The sequence below is a fragment of the Salvelinus alpinus genome, chromosome 17 (assembly GCF_045679555.1).
Source record: "Salvelinus alpinus chromosome 17, SLU_Salpinus.1, whole genome shotgun sequence".
Classification (NCBI taxonomy): domain Eukaryota; kingdom Metazoa; phylum Chordata; class Actinopteri; order Salmoniformes; family Salmonidae; genus Salvelinus; species Salvelinus alpinus.
The window spans coordinates 4454661-4471508 of record NC_092102.1 but is presented as its reverse complement, the minus strand read 5'-3'; the positions used below and the strand labels follow the sequence as shown (position 1 = coordinate 4471508).

At 49.3% G+C, this 16848-nt stretch overlaps 1 protein-coding gene across 2 annotated transcripts in view; it reads left to right on the top strand.

The window, feature by feature from the left end:
* The window catches only part of LOC139541981 (proline-rich protein 12-like), a 55719-nt gene that overhangs the window by 5805 nt on the left and 33066 nt on the right, over nucleotides 1-16848 (top strand). For both annotated transcript variants that reach the window (XR_011668435.1, XM_071346933.1), the window contains exons 2-6: nucleotides 8929-9083; nucleotides 9445-9609; nucleotides 9884-14187; nucleotides 14763-14993; nucleotides 15190-15850. Coding sequence is in view for 1 of the 2 variants with exons in the window: in XM_071346933.1 (XP_071203034.1) it covers nucleotides 8929-9083; nucleotides 9445-9609; nucleotides 9884-14187; nucleotides 14763-14993; nucleotides 15190-15850 (5516 nt within the window). In the remaining variant the exon portion in view is untranslated. The remainder of the gene's footprint in view (nucleotides 1-8928; nucleotides 9084-9444; nucleotides 9610-9883; nucleotides 14188-14762; nucleotides 14994-15189; nucleotides 15851-16848) is intronic.

Here is a 16848-nt window from a genome sequence, read left to right as displayed (position 1 = left end):
TAGTGGTAGCATGAGACGGAGTCTACAACCCACACAAGTGGCTCAGGTAGTGCAGTTCATCCAGGATGGCACATCAATGCGAGCTGTGGCAAAAAGGTTTGCTGTGTCTGTCAGCGTAGTGTCCAGAGCATGTTGGCGCTACCAGGAGACAGGCCAGTACATCAGGAGACGTGGAGGAGGCCGTAGGAGGGCAACAACCCAGCAGCAGGACCGCTACCTCCGCCTTTGTGCAAGGAGGTGCACTGCCAGAGCCCTGCAAAATGACCTCCAGCAGGCCACAAATGTGCATGTGTCTGCTCAAACGGTCAGAAACAGACTCCATGAGGGTGGTATGAGGGCCCGACGTCCACAGGTGGGGGTTGTGCTTACAGCCCAGCACCGTGCAGGACGTTTGGCATTTGCCAGAGAACACCAAGATTGGCAAATTCGCCACTGGCGCCCTGTGCTCTTCACAGATGAAAGCAGGTTCACGCTGAGCACGTGACAGACGTGACAGAGTCTGGAGACGCCGTGGAGAATGTTCTGCTGCCTGCAACATCCTCCAGCATGACCGGTTTGGCGGTGGGTCAGTCATGGTGTGGGGTGGCATTTCTTTGTGGGGCCGCACAGCCCTCCATGTGCTCGCCAGAGGTAGCCTGACTGCCATTAGGTACCGAGATGAGATCCTCAGACCCCTTGTGAGACCATATGCTGACATATGCACATTTGTGGCCTGCTGGAGGTCATTTTGCAGGGCTCTGGCAGTGCACCTCCTTGCACAAAGGCGGAGGTAGCGGTCCTGCTGCTGGGTTGTTGCCCTCCTACGGCCTCCTCCACGTCTCCTGATGTACTGGCCTGTCTCCTGGTAGCGCCAACATGCTCTGGACACTACGCTGACAGACACAGCAAACCTTTTTGCCACAGCTCGCATTGATGTGCCATCCTGGATGAACTGCACTACCTGAGCCACTTGTGTGGGTTGTAGACTCCGTCTCATGCTACCACTAGAGTGAGAGCACCGCCAGCATTCAAAAGTGACCAAAACATCAGCCAGTAAGCATAGGAACTGAGAAGTTGTCTGTGGTCACCACCTGCAGAATCACTCCTTTTTTGGGGGTGTCTTGCTAATTGCCTATAATTTCCACCTTTTGTCTATTCCATTTGCACAACAGCATGTGAAATTTATTGTCAATCAGTGTTGCTTCCTAAGTGGACAGTTTGATTTCATAGAAGTGTGATTGACTTGGAGTTACATTGTGTTGTTTAAGTGTTCCCTTTATTATTTTGAGCAGTGTATAATGTCAGAATAGTACAACCAACTTCTCCTTGAGCTTCTCCTTGAAAGATGTGCTTGACCAAGGTCATGGATATCTTGAAATTCTTCAATAATAGACTGAGTGACAGACACAGGTAACAATAACTTTTCCTGAAGCTTTAAATAAAACCATGTAAGATTTTTTTTGTACAGAGAGCTTCATCAACACTGTCCAAGGGGCCGCCTCTAGGTCCTCGGAAAAGTAATTCTCTGTAGACACCAGGGGTCTCAGTAACATTTTCAGTTTGTGTTTCCAACACTGTCTCATATGCATATTTGACAAAGGTGTTTTTGTTTGTTCTGGATATATGAGATGCAAATTTAGATTTAACAGCATATGTTTTTTCACATCCCATAAAAGGGCAATTTCTCTGCCCTTTTGCAAATTATCCTTCAAATGAGAAATACATTTAGTCAAATGTAAACATCTGAACTGATTTCTTCTGCTGGTTGAAATTGAGCACTTTTCACAGACCTTTAATATCCCTTGTGGTCTCTGTAAAAGTGAGACTTAAAGGCAGTAAATTGTCTGAATGGACGGGAACATTTGGGCACGCCACAATTAAATGAGCAATTGGGTGCATTTCTGTTTCATTTGCTGTACGAGTGATACTACTGTATTAGAATCATGCATACACGATTTGCACTGAAACATTTTAACTGTAAGGTTGATTCTGGATCATTTAAAAAAACAAATCAGCTGTCTCAGCTCAAGCTGCAGTAATCTTGACTTATTTCTAGAATCCAAAATATAAGTTATATAAAAAATTCAATTGAGAATAGTAAGCTAACGTTTGTGGCTGAGAATAGTTCACCTAAATTCACCTCAAATGGCAGTTATAATGCAGCTAGCTCGCCGACAGACTGATTAAACATTCGAACCGTCAAGCCATAACGGACATAACGAAAATACATCTAGAATCTATTCCATCTTGATTCAAACAACGTTCCAATATTTAGCTAAGGGAGGGCACAGCTAACTTTTAGCTCTCACAGATAAAACATATTTGGGGAAACACAGCATGGACTAGGCTATTAAGTATAACAGTTTTAGACTGTCAAGTATCTCTGCGAGTCTTCATTTTCAAACCGATTCACGGGCTCCCGACGCAACATTTTATATAAAAATTCAACAAATTTCATGTAGCCTACTGACCGTAATTGCAGATGTTCGCTTCCATCACGAGACTGCCCGGGCATGTGGAAAGCGAGATGTGCCCAAATGGCCAATTGTTTACAATAGGCTATGTGATTCTGTAGGTTTTTTTAACGTCGTAAAATATAACTTAACCCACCTGATGGCTGCTTCAATGTAGAGGTCTTCTACAAGAATTCACCCAAAAAGACCCATAATCCAATGGGCCTAGGACTAACCGGTATTAGCTGTAAATCATCGTGCCTGTATTTTGTTTGCGTATCATTTACTGTTATAAAATGTAATCATTAGTTGAACCAAGATGCATTGCAGTCTACAACATATTGTTAATAGATAAAACTTGGAATTACTGTACGTTTTACTGTAAAAACTGCAACTTTGTTAGTGTACGTTGCCGCCTTATTCTAAAGTGGATTCAATTGTATTTTTTCATCAATCTACACACAGTACCCCATAATGACAAAGCAAAAATGGGGTTTTAGACATTTTTGCTAATTTATTAAAAACTGAAATAAAAGTCAAATGTTATTTGTCATATGCACTGAATACAATAAAATGCTTACCATGAAATGCTTACAAGCCCTTAAACAACAGTGCAGTTCAAGAAATGGAGTTAATAAAATATTTACTGTATTTTTACTTTACTTACTTACGTAATTCTACTGTTACTAACGAGGCTAAATACAGGGGGCACCGGTACCGAGTAACTGTGCGGGTGTACAGCTTAGTCAAGGTAATTTGTACATGTAGGTAGGGGTAAAGTGACTAAGCGTAGATGATGATAAACAGCGGGTAGCAGCAGTGTAAAAACAAAAGGGGGGGGTCAATGTAAATAGTCTGGGTGGCCATCTGATTAATTGTTCAGCTGTCTTATAGCTTGGGGATAGAAGCTGTTCAGGAGCCTTTTTGACTTAGTCTTGCCGCTCCGGTACTGCTTGCAGTGCGGTAGCAGAGATAACAGTCTATACCTAGGGTGATTGGACTCTGACATTTTCTTGGGGCCTTACTCTGACACCGCCTGGTATATAGGTCCTGGAGGGCAGGAAGCTTGGCCCCAGTGATGTATTGGGCCGTACGCACTACCCTCTAGCACCTTACAGTCAGATACCGAGCAGTTGCCATAGCAGGCGGTGACGCTATCGGTCAGGATGCTCTCGATAGTGCAGCTGTAGAACCTTTTGAGGATCTGGGGACCCATGCCAAATGCTTTAAGTCTCCCGAGGGGGAAAAGGTTTTGTCGTGCCCTCTTCACGACTGTCTTTGTGTGTTTGGACCATGATCGTTTTTTGGAGAATTGGACACCAAGGAACTTGCAGCTCTCAACCTGCTCCACTTCAGCCCCGTCGACGTTATTGGGGGCCTGTTCGGCCCTCCTTTTCTTGTAGTCCACGATCATCTCCTTTGTCTTGCTCACGTTGAAGGAGAGGTTGTTGGCCTGGCACCACACTAACAGGTCTCTGACCTCCACCCTATAGGTTTTCTCGTTGTTGTCGGTGATCAGGCCTACCATTGTTGTGTCATCAGCAACCTTAATGATGGCGTTGGAGTCATGCTTGGCCACAAAGTCGTGGGTGAACAGGGAGTGCAGGAGGTGACTGAGCACACACCCCTGAGGGGAACCGGTGTTGCGGATCAGCGTGGCAGATGTGGTAAGGGTAGGCAACAACACCAGGGGGGGGCTGCCCATCAGGAAGTCCAGGATCCAGTTGCAGAGGGAGGTGTTTAGTCCCAGGGTCCTTAGCTTAATGATGAGCTTTGTGGGCACTATGGTGTTGAATGCTGAGCTGTAGGCAATGAACAGCATTCTCACATAGGTGTTCCATTTGTCCAGGTGTGAAAGGGCAGTATGGAGTGCGATTTGAGATTGTGTCATCTGTGGATCTGTTGGGACGGTATGCGAATTGGAGTGGGTCTAGGGTTTCCAGGATGTTTGTGTTGATGTGAGTCATGACCAGCCTTTCTAAGTACTTCATGGCTACTAACATAAGTGCTATGGGGCAGTAGTCATTTAGGCAGGTTGCCTTTGCATTCTTGGGCACAGGGGCTATGGTGGTCTGCTTGAAACATGGGTAGTACAGACTCGGTCAGGGAGAGGTTGAAAATGTCAGTGAAGACACTTGCCAGTTGGTCCGTGAATGCTGGGGGTACACACCCTGGTAATCCGTCTGGCCCTGCAACCTTGTGAATATTGACCTGTTTAACCTTTCACGAGTATCTACCCCGGGTCCGGGATCACCCCCCACCCCCCCCACACTGAGTAGCATAGCCTAGCATAGCGTCACAATTAAATAGTAGCATCTAAATATCATTAAATCACAAGTCCAAGACACCTAATGAAAGATACAGATCTTGTGAATAAAGCCACCGTTTCAGATTTTTAAAATGTTTTACAGGGAAGACAAAATATGTAAATCTATTAGCTAACCACGTTAGCAAAAGACACCACTTTTCTAACTCCATCAGTTTCTTACTCCATCAGGTGCTATCACCAATTCGGCTAAACTAAGATATTGATAGCCACTAACCAAGAAAAAACCTCATCAGATGACAGTCTGATAACATATTTATGGTATAGGATAGGTTTTGTTAGAAAAATGTGCATATTTCAGGTAGATATCATAGTTTACAATTGCACCCACCGTCACAAATGGACTAGAATAAATACATAGAGCAACGTGTTTACCTAATTACTAATCATCAAACATTTCGTAAAAATACACAGCATACACTAATCGAAAGACACAGATCCTGTGAATACAGACAATATTTCAGATTTTCTAAGTGTCTTACAGCGAAAACACAATAAATCGTTATATTAGCATACCACATATGCAAACGTTACCAGAGCATTGATTCTAGCCAAAGAGAGCGATAACGTAAACATCGCCAAAATATATTAATTTTTTCACTAACCTTCTCAGAATTCTTCAGATGACACTCCTGTAACATCACATTACAACATACATATACAGTTTGTTCGAAAATGTGCATATTTAGCCACCAAAATCATGGTTAGACAATGACAAAAGTTGCCCAGCTGGTCAGACAATGTCGTGCGCCATATTAGACAGTGATCTAGTCGTATACATAAATACTCATAAACGTGACTAAAAAATATAGGGTGGACAGCGATTGATAGACAATTTAATTCTTAATACAATCGCTGATTTACATTTTTTTAATTATCCTTACTTTTCAATACAGTTTGCGCCAAGCGAAGCTACGTCAAACAAAATGGCGTCATAAGCGATTAACATTTCTCGACAGAAACACGATTTATCATAATAAATTGTTCCTACTTTGAGCTGTTCTTCCATCAGAATCTTGGGCAAAGAATCCTTTCTTGGGTCTAATCGTCTTTTGGTCGAAAGCTGTCCTCTTGCCATGTAGAAATGCCCATTGCGTTCGGCATGAACTGGAACCGTGCCCAGAGATTCACAGTGTCTCAGAAATAAATGTCCCAAAATCGCACTAAACGGATATAAATTGCTATAAAACGGTTTAAATTAACTACCTTATGATGTTTTTAACTCCTATAACGAGTAGAAACATGACCGGAGAAATATAACTGGCTACACTAATGCTTGGAAAAAGAGCAGGTCGGTGTCCACCGCGCGCCCGACGCATCTGGAAAAGAGTTCCTACCTACACGTGTTTTTGTTTTATAGGGGCTGTGATTGCGCAATCGATACCATTCAAATCGTCATCACGTAAAGGCATCCAGGGGAAGACGTAAGCAGTGTCCGTATCCTGATAGCGTTCACAGTGGCCTTTAAACTGACTCCAGATCAGGGGCCAAAATGTGTGAAATCTGACTCCATGTCAGGGAAATTGCTGTAGAATGAGTTCTGTTCCACTCAGAGACAAAATTCCAACGCCTATAGAAACTAGAGAGTGTTTTCTATCCAATAATAGTAATAATATGCATATTGTACGAGCAAGAATTTAGTAGGAAGCCGTTTAATCTGTAATGCAATTATGCTAATGAGAAAACAGCACCCCCTGTAGTCGCAAGAAGTTAAAGGTCTTGCTCACATCGGCTACGGAGACCGTGATCACACAGTCGTCCGGAACAGTTGCTCTCATGCATGCTTCAGTGTTGATTGCCTTGATGCGAGCATAAAAGGAATTAAGCTCGTCTAGTAAGCTCGCGTCACAGGGCAGCTCTCGGCTGGGTTTCCCTTTGTAGTCCGTAATAGTTTGCAAGCCCTGCCACATCCAACGAGCGCCAGAGCCGGTGTAGTAGGAATCAATCTTAGTCCTGTATTGACTCTTTTCCTGTTTGATGGTTCATCTGAGGGCATAGCAGGATTTCTTATAAGCGTCCAGATTCGTGTCCTGCTCCTTGAAAGTGGCATTTCTAGCCTTTAGCTCGGTGCGTATGTTGCCTGTAGTCCATGGCTTCTGGTTGGTGTGTGTGTGTGTGTGTGTATATATATGTGCGTGCGTGCACGGACCACTTTCGTATTGAATGAGTCACTGGTACTTCCTGCTTTAGTTTTTGCTTGTAAGCAGGAATCAGGAGGATATAATTATGGTCAGATATGCCAAATGGAGGGTGAGGGAGAGCTCTGTATGCGTGTCTGTGTGTGGAGTAAATTTTCTAGATTTGTTTCCTGGTTGCACATGTGACATTCTGGTAGAAATTAGGTAAACGGATATTAGTACCCAGCCTCTAGGAGCACTGCTTCTGGGTGAGCATTTTCTTGTTTGCTTAAGGTCTTTTATAGCTGGTTGAGTGCGGTCTTAGTGCCCGCGTCTGTTTGTGGTGGTATATAGACGGCTACGAATAATAGAGCTTATCACGATGTACTCTACCTCAGGCGAGCAATACCTCAAGACTTCTTTAACATTAGTCATCGCGCACCAGCAGTTATTGACAAATACATCTTACCAGACGTAGCTACTCTGTCCTGGCGATACACAGAAAAACCAGCCATGTATCCGTGTCGTTGTTCTGCGACGACTCTGTGAAACATAAATTATTACCGTTTTTAATGTCCCGTTGGAAGGATAGTCTCGACTGTAGATCAGCGAGTTTGTTTTCTAGTGATTGCACGTTGGCCAATGGAACTGGAAGAGTCTTGGCGGTTCCTAACTTCTTCCATTTAAGAATGATGGAGGCCACTGTGTTCTTAGGGACCTTCAATGCTGCAGAAATGTTTTGGTACCCTTCCCCAGATCTGTGCCTCGACACAATCCTGTCCCGGAGCTCTACGGACAATTCCTTCAACCTCATGGCTTGGTTTTTGCTCTGACATGCACTGTCAACTGTGGGACCTTTTATATAGAAAGGGGTTTGCCTTTCCAAATCATGTCCAATCAATTGAATTTACCACAGGTGGACTCCAAGGTAGCCTAGTGGTTGGAGCATTGCGCCAGTAACCAAAAGGTTGCTGGATTGAATCCCCGAGCCGACAAGGTAAAAATATGTTGTTCTGCCCTGAAGGCAGTTAACCCACAGTTCCCCGGTAGGTCGTCATTGTAAATAAGAATTTGATCTTAACTTACTGGCCTAGTTAAATGAAGGTGAAATTGTTTATTTTTTATTTTTAGCAAGTTGTAGAAACATCTCAAGGATGATCTATGGAAACAGGATGTACCAGAGCTCAATTTCGATTCTCATAGCAAAGGGTCTGAATACTTATGGAAATGTGGTATTTCTGCCAACATTTCTAAACCTGTTGTTTTCTTTGTCATTATGGGGTATTGTGTGTAGATTGATGAGGAAAAATTGTATTTAATAATTTTTTAGAATAAGTCTGTAACGTAACAACATGTGGAAAAAGTCAAGGGTTCTGAATACTTTCCAAATGCACTGTAGACCTACACGATGCAACCCTGCATAAAGCAAGCTCGGTCAGCTTTTGTTTGATTGCTGTACTGATCTCTGCAATGTGGATATTTGGAATACACCACACAATGCTACTAATGAAGAAACATATCCTGTATGTAGGCCTTGAGATGGTATAACATTTTTGAGATAGTATCAAGTCATTTTTTTGGGTGGTGTTATTGGGCTTCCATATTGTAGGTCCATGCATAAAGTCATGTGTTGGTAAAATATCATGGACAGGAATTGTAAATGAAGTCTACAACAGGCATTAAGATGGCAATCATATTTTAGTATTCATTCTGAGTTGATTTTGAGTAATCATACTCTAATATTCTAACTTCTTACAATTTGAAGAATAATGAGCTACAGTAATCATTTTATTAGGATGGAGATGCACTCGAAGTTGACTAAAGCATCTGAATAACTAAGATCTTACAGTTTTCTGAAGAGTGCGGTAGTTAGTCATGACCTTCAAGCTCAACAATGTTCTTAGTGTATTTACATCGTAGGCCTACTTACATAGGATTTGCATCTGTTTAAATTTCATGGCGTCTCCCAGAGGTCACCTTTGGGACAAAGGTTTATGAAAATGAAGGCAATTGGACTTGAACAGTTGAATAAATGACCTCTTCTCCTCCCTAGTCTCGTCTATGGAAGTTCCAGATCATCACACCCGGAGTCGGAACTTCTCCATCGACAAACCTACGGCACTCCCCATCCTCTGCAGGGCTATTCCACCAATCACCACCCAGGCAGCTCTGGCCAAGGCGGGGCTTGGGGAGCAGGACGGAGTTTGGGTGAGGGATATGTCACACACCTTTAATTGTGTCGCCACAGTACAGGTGTTATGACTGGCCATGCTGCTGGCACTACAGTTGCAGCCACTGAAAAATGCAGTTTCTATGGAAACCCCTTTTGTGTGTACAGGAAAAACCTGTATTTTACCTGGTAAAATATAGGGCCAAATCAGATTGATAACATCTGTTAGGACTACATCATTGTATTATGTTGTAATGGACACTCCTTGACCTATTCATCAAAGTTATGCCATTTAATCACGTAGATATAGCAATCTCTCTAAATGCCCTGTTTGCATAATCTGTGAAAAGGGACATGATCGTCACGGTTTACTCATGGTTGTATTTGTTGTCCCATCAGGTCTCTCTGGACTATTTGAAACAGGCCTGCACCATGCCAGCCCCTCTGGTCCAGATGCTTCGGTCATGAATCTGATCTCCGCTCTGGAGTCCCAGCGAGGTCCACAGGCTCCCCCCTCCGCCTCCTCCCTCCTCTCCCAGTTCCGCACGCCGTCCTGGCAGACAGGTGAGCATGTGACCAGCCCTGTGTTGACATTCAAAACGGGGTGGCGAAAGTCTTTGACATTTCCAACGCCTCACAGGTTCTATCAAATTGTCATTCCTCTTGCATGTCTGCATTATTGGTGAGATTATGTTGGTTTCATTTGCATATTGGATTATTTTGCTTTTTACTTGTTAAGGGAGGGGGGTGGGGGTACAATTATTTAGTCATGCTTGTCAGTTTTTTCTGTTGATGGATTTTGAATAATAGTCATCTTGTCTCCATCTGGCCCTGACAGCGATACACACCCCGGCCCCTGCTGAGCTCTTCATCTCCGGGCCCCTCCCCGGCTCGGGCTCCTTCACCTCTTCCTCGGCCCTGTCCGCCTATCAGCACCCGGCCTCCTTCTCCAGCCGCTCCTTCCCCACCCTCCAGGACACGCCCACGTTCAACTCCACCTCCAACGGACTCCTCTCCCCCCACGACCCTCTGTTGCATATCAAGGGTCCCTCTCAGTCCAGCCTGGGCTTTGACCGCCTCCTGCCCTCCCAGGGCGCCACCACAGCCTACCGAGGCGGACAGGACCCCACAGGCGCCTCGTCGGCCCAGGCCTCATCAGCGCGGCACCTACAGTCCCACCAGTTCAACCTGCTGTCCTCTCAGCTGCAGGACCAGTCCTCCCAGTTGTACAACGCCTCAGTGTTCTCCTCAGCCCAGGCTCAGGCCCAGTCCAACTCGATCCAGGAGAGGGCTGTGCCCCGGCAGGACAGCGTGATCAAGCACTACCAGCGGCCCACGCCGTCCCAGTCCCAGCTCTCCTCCTCAGCGGCCCACTCCCTGCAGCACTACCTCAGCTGCGGCGGGGCTGGGTACCAGCAGATAGCCCACCACAGGCAGGCCGGCCTCTCTTGCAGCCCCCTGGGTGACCAGAGCCCCTCGGACCATAAGGCCTCTTCCCGGACGGAACAGGTGTACCGGCCCATCATCCAGCCCCCCTACTCGATCTCCACCTCATCTTCAGCAGCGGGAAAGGGCGCCAAGAGCAACTCCAGCAACGGCTATTCCTCGACCAGCTCGGCGTCCTCCTCCCGTACCCCTCACACTCCCCCTTCTGCGTCCTCCAGCTCTTCGACGACCTCCTCTTCCTCCTCTGCCTCGGGAGCCCACCCCTCCAACTCACTCCCCCCCTCCAGCTCCAGCTCGGCCCCGTCTAGACAGCAGCCTCCCCCTCAGAGTGCTCCAGCTCCCCAGCAGCAACCCCCTCCTACCTCGTCCACATCTGTCCAGCAGCCCTTACCCAAACACAGCCTCTCAGGCTACGGCTCACCCGTGCCCCCAGTGAAACCCCCCGCCGCCGCCCTCACAGGTCAAACCCCGCCACAACAGCAGAACCAGTCATACTCTCCCAGCCAGCCCCCTCCCTCCCACCTACCCCAGTCCTATGGCGGCTTCAGCTCCCCTCAGGCCCAGGACCTGAGCTCAGCCGGGGGAAGAAAAGGCTACGGCAGCCTGGGAGGGCGAAGCCAGTCGTACTCGGCTGATGTGGTCTACGGGGCTGACTCTGCCTATGGGTCCGTCCCCTCCTCTCTGGGCGGAGCGGGATGTCCATCGCTAGGTTACGGCCCCGGCCACTCCCCAGCTCTTTTACAGTCGAGCGGGTCGTCGGTGGGCGGAACCTCAGGAGGCGGTGGTAGCACCACCGCAGGAAGCGGGAACTCCGGTTCAGGAGGAGCTGGGAGCAGTATGGCCAATGAGAGAGGAGGTGGCGCCAGAGTAGGGTCTTACCATATCCCTGAGTCTAGCCCCTCTCCGTCGGCTAACTCTGGGATCATCCGTCCAGGGTTGCACTCCCCCACCCCTGCCTGTCCCACCCAGTCCCCGGGAGGAACGGGCTCCAACAAATACATCTCCTCTGTCCTCTCTCCCACCTTCATCTCCTCCCCTCAGGGCTACCCCGACACCAGAGGTCCCACGTCCCAGTCCTACCACCCCACTGCCAACAAGACCAAGTCCGACTCCAGCCGCATGCTAGGTGTGGGCCCCCAGAGGTCCCAAGAAGATGTGGACGATGATGATGACTTTTTGATCCAGCACCTTCTCCAAGCCCAGGCCAGTCCCACACCCCAGGCGTCCCATCACCACTCCCAGCAGCAACAACCTCAACAGACGGCCCAACAACAGGCACCTCTGCAGCCTGTCCCCTCTACCACGGACGGCGGCAAGGGGCTGTCGTCCTACGAGCTGGGCAAGAGCTCTGAGGAGAGATACCACCTCCAGAGCGTCATCCGCACCCACAGCGCCACCTCCGGTGCCGGATCTGGAGGCGCGGTCACGGGCCTAGACAGCCAGCTGGAGATGTCTCTCAAGAAACATCAACAACAACAGAGGAATGACAGTGAAGGCGGTGGCAGGAGTGGCGGAGGAGGTGCCGAGCAAAGCCACCCCCATCTACACCACCACGACTCCCTGGGGTCGGTGGTGCACTACGGCCGGAGCGACCCGTACTCCCAGCACTCCCTGGGCCCCCAACACTCCTCCCACACGCAGCAGCAGCACGCCGCCTCCCACAGCCACCTACAGTCCCACGCTCACATGGAGCTGCAGAAGAATCCACAAGAGCGCTCCGAGCTGGTGTACCCTCGCAAGAACCCCGAGGTGCAACAGCACTCTCAATCCTCGGCCTCCCTCATGGATTCCCCCACGGACCAGTCCCACCAGCCGCCCCACCTGCTCCAGTCTGTGCTGTCCCACACCACTCGCAACAAGATGGAGCCCCATCAGCAGCAGCATTCAGTGAGCCAGCAACAAGCTATGATGGATGGAGCCGGAGGGAGAATAGGCGCGGGCAAACACCAGTCCCAGACCCAGCAGGCCTCCCAGCTTCAGCTACAACTCCAGTCCCAGGCTTTGGAGGTCGCAGCGGCAGCGGCTCACTACAACCACGGACCTCCTCGGCAAGACCAGAGCCAGTCCAAGCAGCGACAGCAGAGCTCGGTGGTGTCCTCCCTGGACATGCTTGAGCGCTCACTCTCCCAGACCTCCAGTGCAGACGGAGGGGGAGTGGAGGAGAGGAGAGGAGGAGGTGGTGGTGGTGCAGGAGGAAGAGGTGGAGGGAGCGGAGAGCGCCACAGGCAGCAGCAGCAAGAGCAGCAGAGGCTCTCGTCCCATCACCCTCAACACTCCGCCTCGGAGCTCCACTCGTTCCTCTCTGAGCCCGACATGGGCTTATCCGCCCCCTTGCACGTGCACCACCTCCCCCAACACCATCAACATCCCAACTCCCACCACCAGCAAAGCCACTCGGGGCACCACCCCCACTCCCATGGCCACGCTCACCCCCAGCCCCTTCCCTCCACCCATTCCCAACAGGAGTCCCAGTCCCACCCGTCCCAGCTCACCCCAGGCCAGCAGGTCCAAATAGACCAGCATCAGCGCACCGAGCAGCACCCATTCGACACGGTCAGCCCTGTGGAGAAAAGCTGTGGCCAGAGCCAGAACCGCTTTGTCACACTCACCTCTATCTGTTTCCCGGACTCGCTCCTGCAGGACGAGGACCGCTCCTTCTTCCCCGGCATGGAGGACATGTTCTGCTCTGACGACTTCTCCAAGTCGAGCTGTGCCGGAGGCGCTGGCCCAGTGCAGGAGGAGATGAACCAGGAGGGACCAGGAGGGGGCCATGAGGAGCCCATGAAGGATAATTCAGGAGGGGGAAGCGGAGGAGCCGGGTATGAAATGCTGGGCGACCAGGGCTATGGGCAGTACTGCCACAGGCTTTCCGAGTCCGGCAACCGCACCCTGGACCTGGACTCTCTCAAGACCCATGAGCTGCCCTCCACTGTTAACACGGCGCAGCTGGGCCTGATCCAGTCCTCTAGTCCAGGCGGGTGCACCGGCGGCACTGGTGCCGGCCCTGGAGGCCTCACCTCGCCCATCTTCTGCTCGTCTCGCCCCAAGAAGCTCCTCAAGTCGAGCTCGTTCCACCTGCTCAAGGAGCGTCGAGACCCCAACACACTGCCCAAAAAGAGCTACGCGCAGGAGTATGAGTTTGAGGATGATGAGGACAAGGACAACCAGCCGGCGGACATCCGTCTGAACAGCCGCCGGCTCCCTGACCACCTCCCTGACCTGGTCTCCAGCTGCCGTAAGACAGGAGGTGGGGCCGGAGGAGGCACGCTCAGCCCCCTCATGGGCGACCTCGACTTCTACCACTCCTCCGGCTACCCCTCCCTCTGCCCCCCTCCCCAGCTCCTGCCGCAGGACGGGCCCAAGAAGAGGGGCCGTAAGCCCACCAAGCCAAAGAGAGCAGGGCCTCCAAGGCCCAGGGGTAGGCCTCGCATTCGCCCGCAGCCCGAGCAGCACGAACCCCGCGGAATGATTGGAGGTGAAATGGGAGGAGCAACCGAAGCCGGAAGTGGGTATGGAGGAGGAATTGAGGTTAAACGGGGCCGTGGCGGAGGCCGAGGGAGAGGGGGGAGAGACGACATGTTTATGGAGATAACTGGGAAGGAGCAGATGCAGCAACACCACCTTAATCGGCAACAGCATCAACTCCACCACCAGGCTCCACCCCCACAGCATCAGGAGCCCATACCGCATCTCAAGGTGAGCGTGGATAAATTGAATGGAACTGAACTTTGTTAATTCCCAGGGGGAAATGTAGATGTCATTTTAAAAATGTTACCTTTATTTAACTAGGCAAGTCAGTTAAGAACAAATCTTATTTTCAATGACGGCCTAGGAACACTGCCTTGTTCAGGGGCAGAACGACAGATTTTTACCTTGTCAGCTCGGGGATTCGATCTAGCAACCTTTCGGTTACTAGTCCAACGCTCTAACCACTAGGCTACCTGCTGTCCCATGTCATTGCAGGCTTATACTTAAAGGGACATTACACTTTTAAATCAAAGTTTGTCAAATGGTTTCAGATCTTTAAAGTAGTCTGTCAAGATTAAACCACATCTCGTAAACATGGATCTACGTAACCGATGACATAGAATGCGAACTCATGATGACATGGGATGCGAATGCATCAGGACATCAGACTTCTCTTGAGTTCCAAATACATCTGACAACTTTTAATTTGAGTGTAATGTTCCTTTAAGGTGGTGGGAATAGCCACGTTTACTGTATTGTACTTTTACTCTATTGGCGTTTTATTCAAACATTTCCTGTCTTAGATCAAACTGCCCATCGGCTCCATGTCCTCTTCCGAAGCCCTGCTGAGGACAGACTCTCTGTCCGGCACGGACCCCGCTCTATCAGACGGCTCAGTGGGCTCTGCTCCCTCCCTTGGCCTAAGTCCTGGACCCCTGTGCGAAGGGGTAGACTCCAACAGGATCCAGGACAAGAGCAAGCAGAAGAGCCAGATACAGAGTGACGGAGTGGATGGCGAGGGGATGGATGGAAGGGTAAGGGACGATTAGACTCTGTTTGGCCACTCAATCAGTCAGCTATTATGGTTAAACCTGCGTGTTGTATGTGACAAATGTTAGATTTAGCTGGTCAAATGAAGAGGGAACTCAGTATTTCCCTCTCTCATGAACTGTCTATTTTCTCTCGCTCTCTCTATTCCCCCTGTAACCTCTCCCTCTCTGTCTCTCTCAGGGGATTGAGAAATCAGACTGCATGGCCTCCTTCATGGACTTCCTCAAGTCGGGAAAGAGACCTCCGGGCTTGGAAATGCAATCAGGAAACAGTGACGTCTCCCCTCTCAAATCTGAAGGGCTCTGTCCCCTGTCCCCGGCACCCCCTCCAACACTGCCTCAGTTTGGTGAGGGCAAGAGCAACAGTGGCCTAGGGGGCTGCCCCAGTCCCTGCAAGCGCACCCTGGACGACGAGCTGAAGAGGAACTTGGAGACGCTGCCCTCGTTCTCCTCAGACGAGGAGGATTCGGTGGGCAAGAACCAGGACCTGCAGAAAAGCATCTCCTCGGCCATCTCGGCTCTCTACGACACGCCGCAGCTGGCCTCGCTTCAGCCGCCCCCGCCTTCTCCCCCACCCCAGTCCCAAGACCAACCCAGCCAGGCCCCGCTCACACCGACCACTCTGCAGCCCCCAGCCCTTAGCCCCCAGCCCCCCTCACACAACCCTCACACCCAGCCCCAGGCGGCCGAGCCGGCAGTACTACAGCGAGAGGACCGGGAGATGGAGGAGAATGATGAGGAGGAGAAAGAGAGGAAGATGCGAGGGGGGGGTGATAATGAGAGTGAAGTGAATGATATGGAAGAGGAGGAGCTGGAGATACTTGGTGCACCCAGATTGGAAGGTAAGGGAAATACCGGGCTCATACAGATCATATGAAGACTTTTATTTTGACGGCAAACCGCAAATTCCACTATTGTGACTAATCCTTATTGTGGCTAGCTTCACAACACATAACCCGGTCCGGTCGAGGCTCACTAGCTAGATGAAGCTAGCTGGCTGCTTATAACGTTAGCTTTGGGCAACAGGGTTAAGTAGCTGGCTAGCTATTTATTTTCATGAACTGAAGATCAATTTTAATAGGCGAACCACAAGTGGCAACCTAGCTAATACCTACTCACAATGATTCCTAAATCATTGCTAAGAAAAATGAAAATGACTGCAGTTTCTACTGGTCATTGTTTTCGGGGCTGGTTGTATTGGTGCTAGCTAGGTACCAAGCTAAAGCTAGCTACCCCAGAAGTTGTGGTCGAACAAATGATGTTTATTACAAACGCGGTATTGAAAACACATCGTTCGTGGCCGGTGTTCGCTTTGTTTGCAGACTTTTTTGTACAGCTTTGACAGTGCTACTGTATCTTTTTTGACACGCAAAGAAACGGGATTCCATAGTATGTATGTTGTGACGCTAATTGCAGTGACGCTATTACTGTGTAACTCTGGTAGGGCAACATCTGAAAAATGGCGCGCTTGGTAGTGTGTACCGGTGCTCGACCAGTCGGCGAAAGCCTACATCACCCACGACAGAGAACCGAATTCCATTATCTTGGCTTAATTGGATTTCGCTTTTGAGTTGCCTCGCTGAAATTTTCTTACTCTTTCAAATGAATGCTCGATTTGTTGACTTCTTGATCCACATAGCAGACATTGTGGGCTAGGTTAGGAATGCTGTGTTGCACGTGTAGCCAACATTTTACGTGGTGTCATTACGTCATGTACCTACGTTATATAGGTATGCATGGTAACTTTGACACCGATGTTGGCATTTTTAGATCATTTTGGCCAATTTCTGGTATGTTCACCAGTATATCGTGCGTCCCTAATTCAGACCCTTTACTCAGT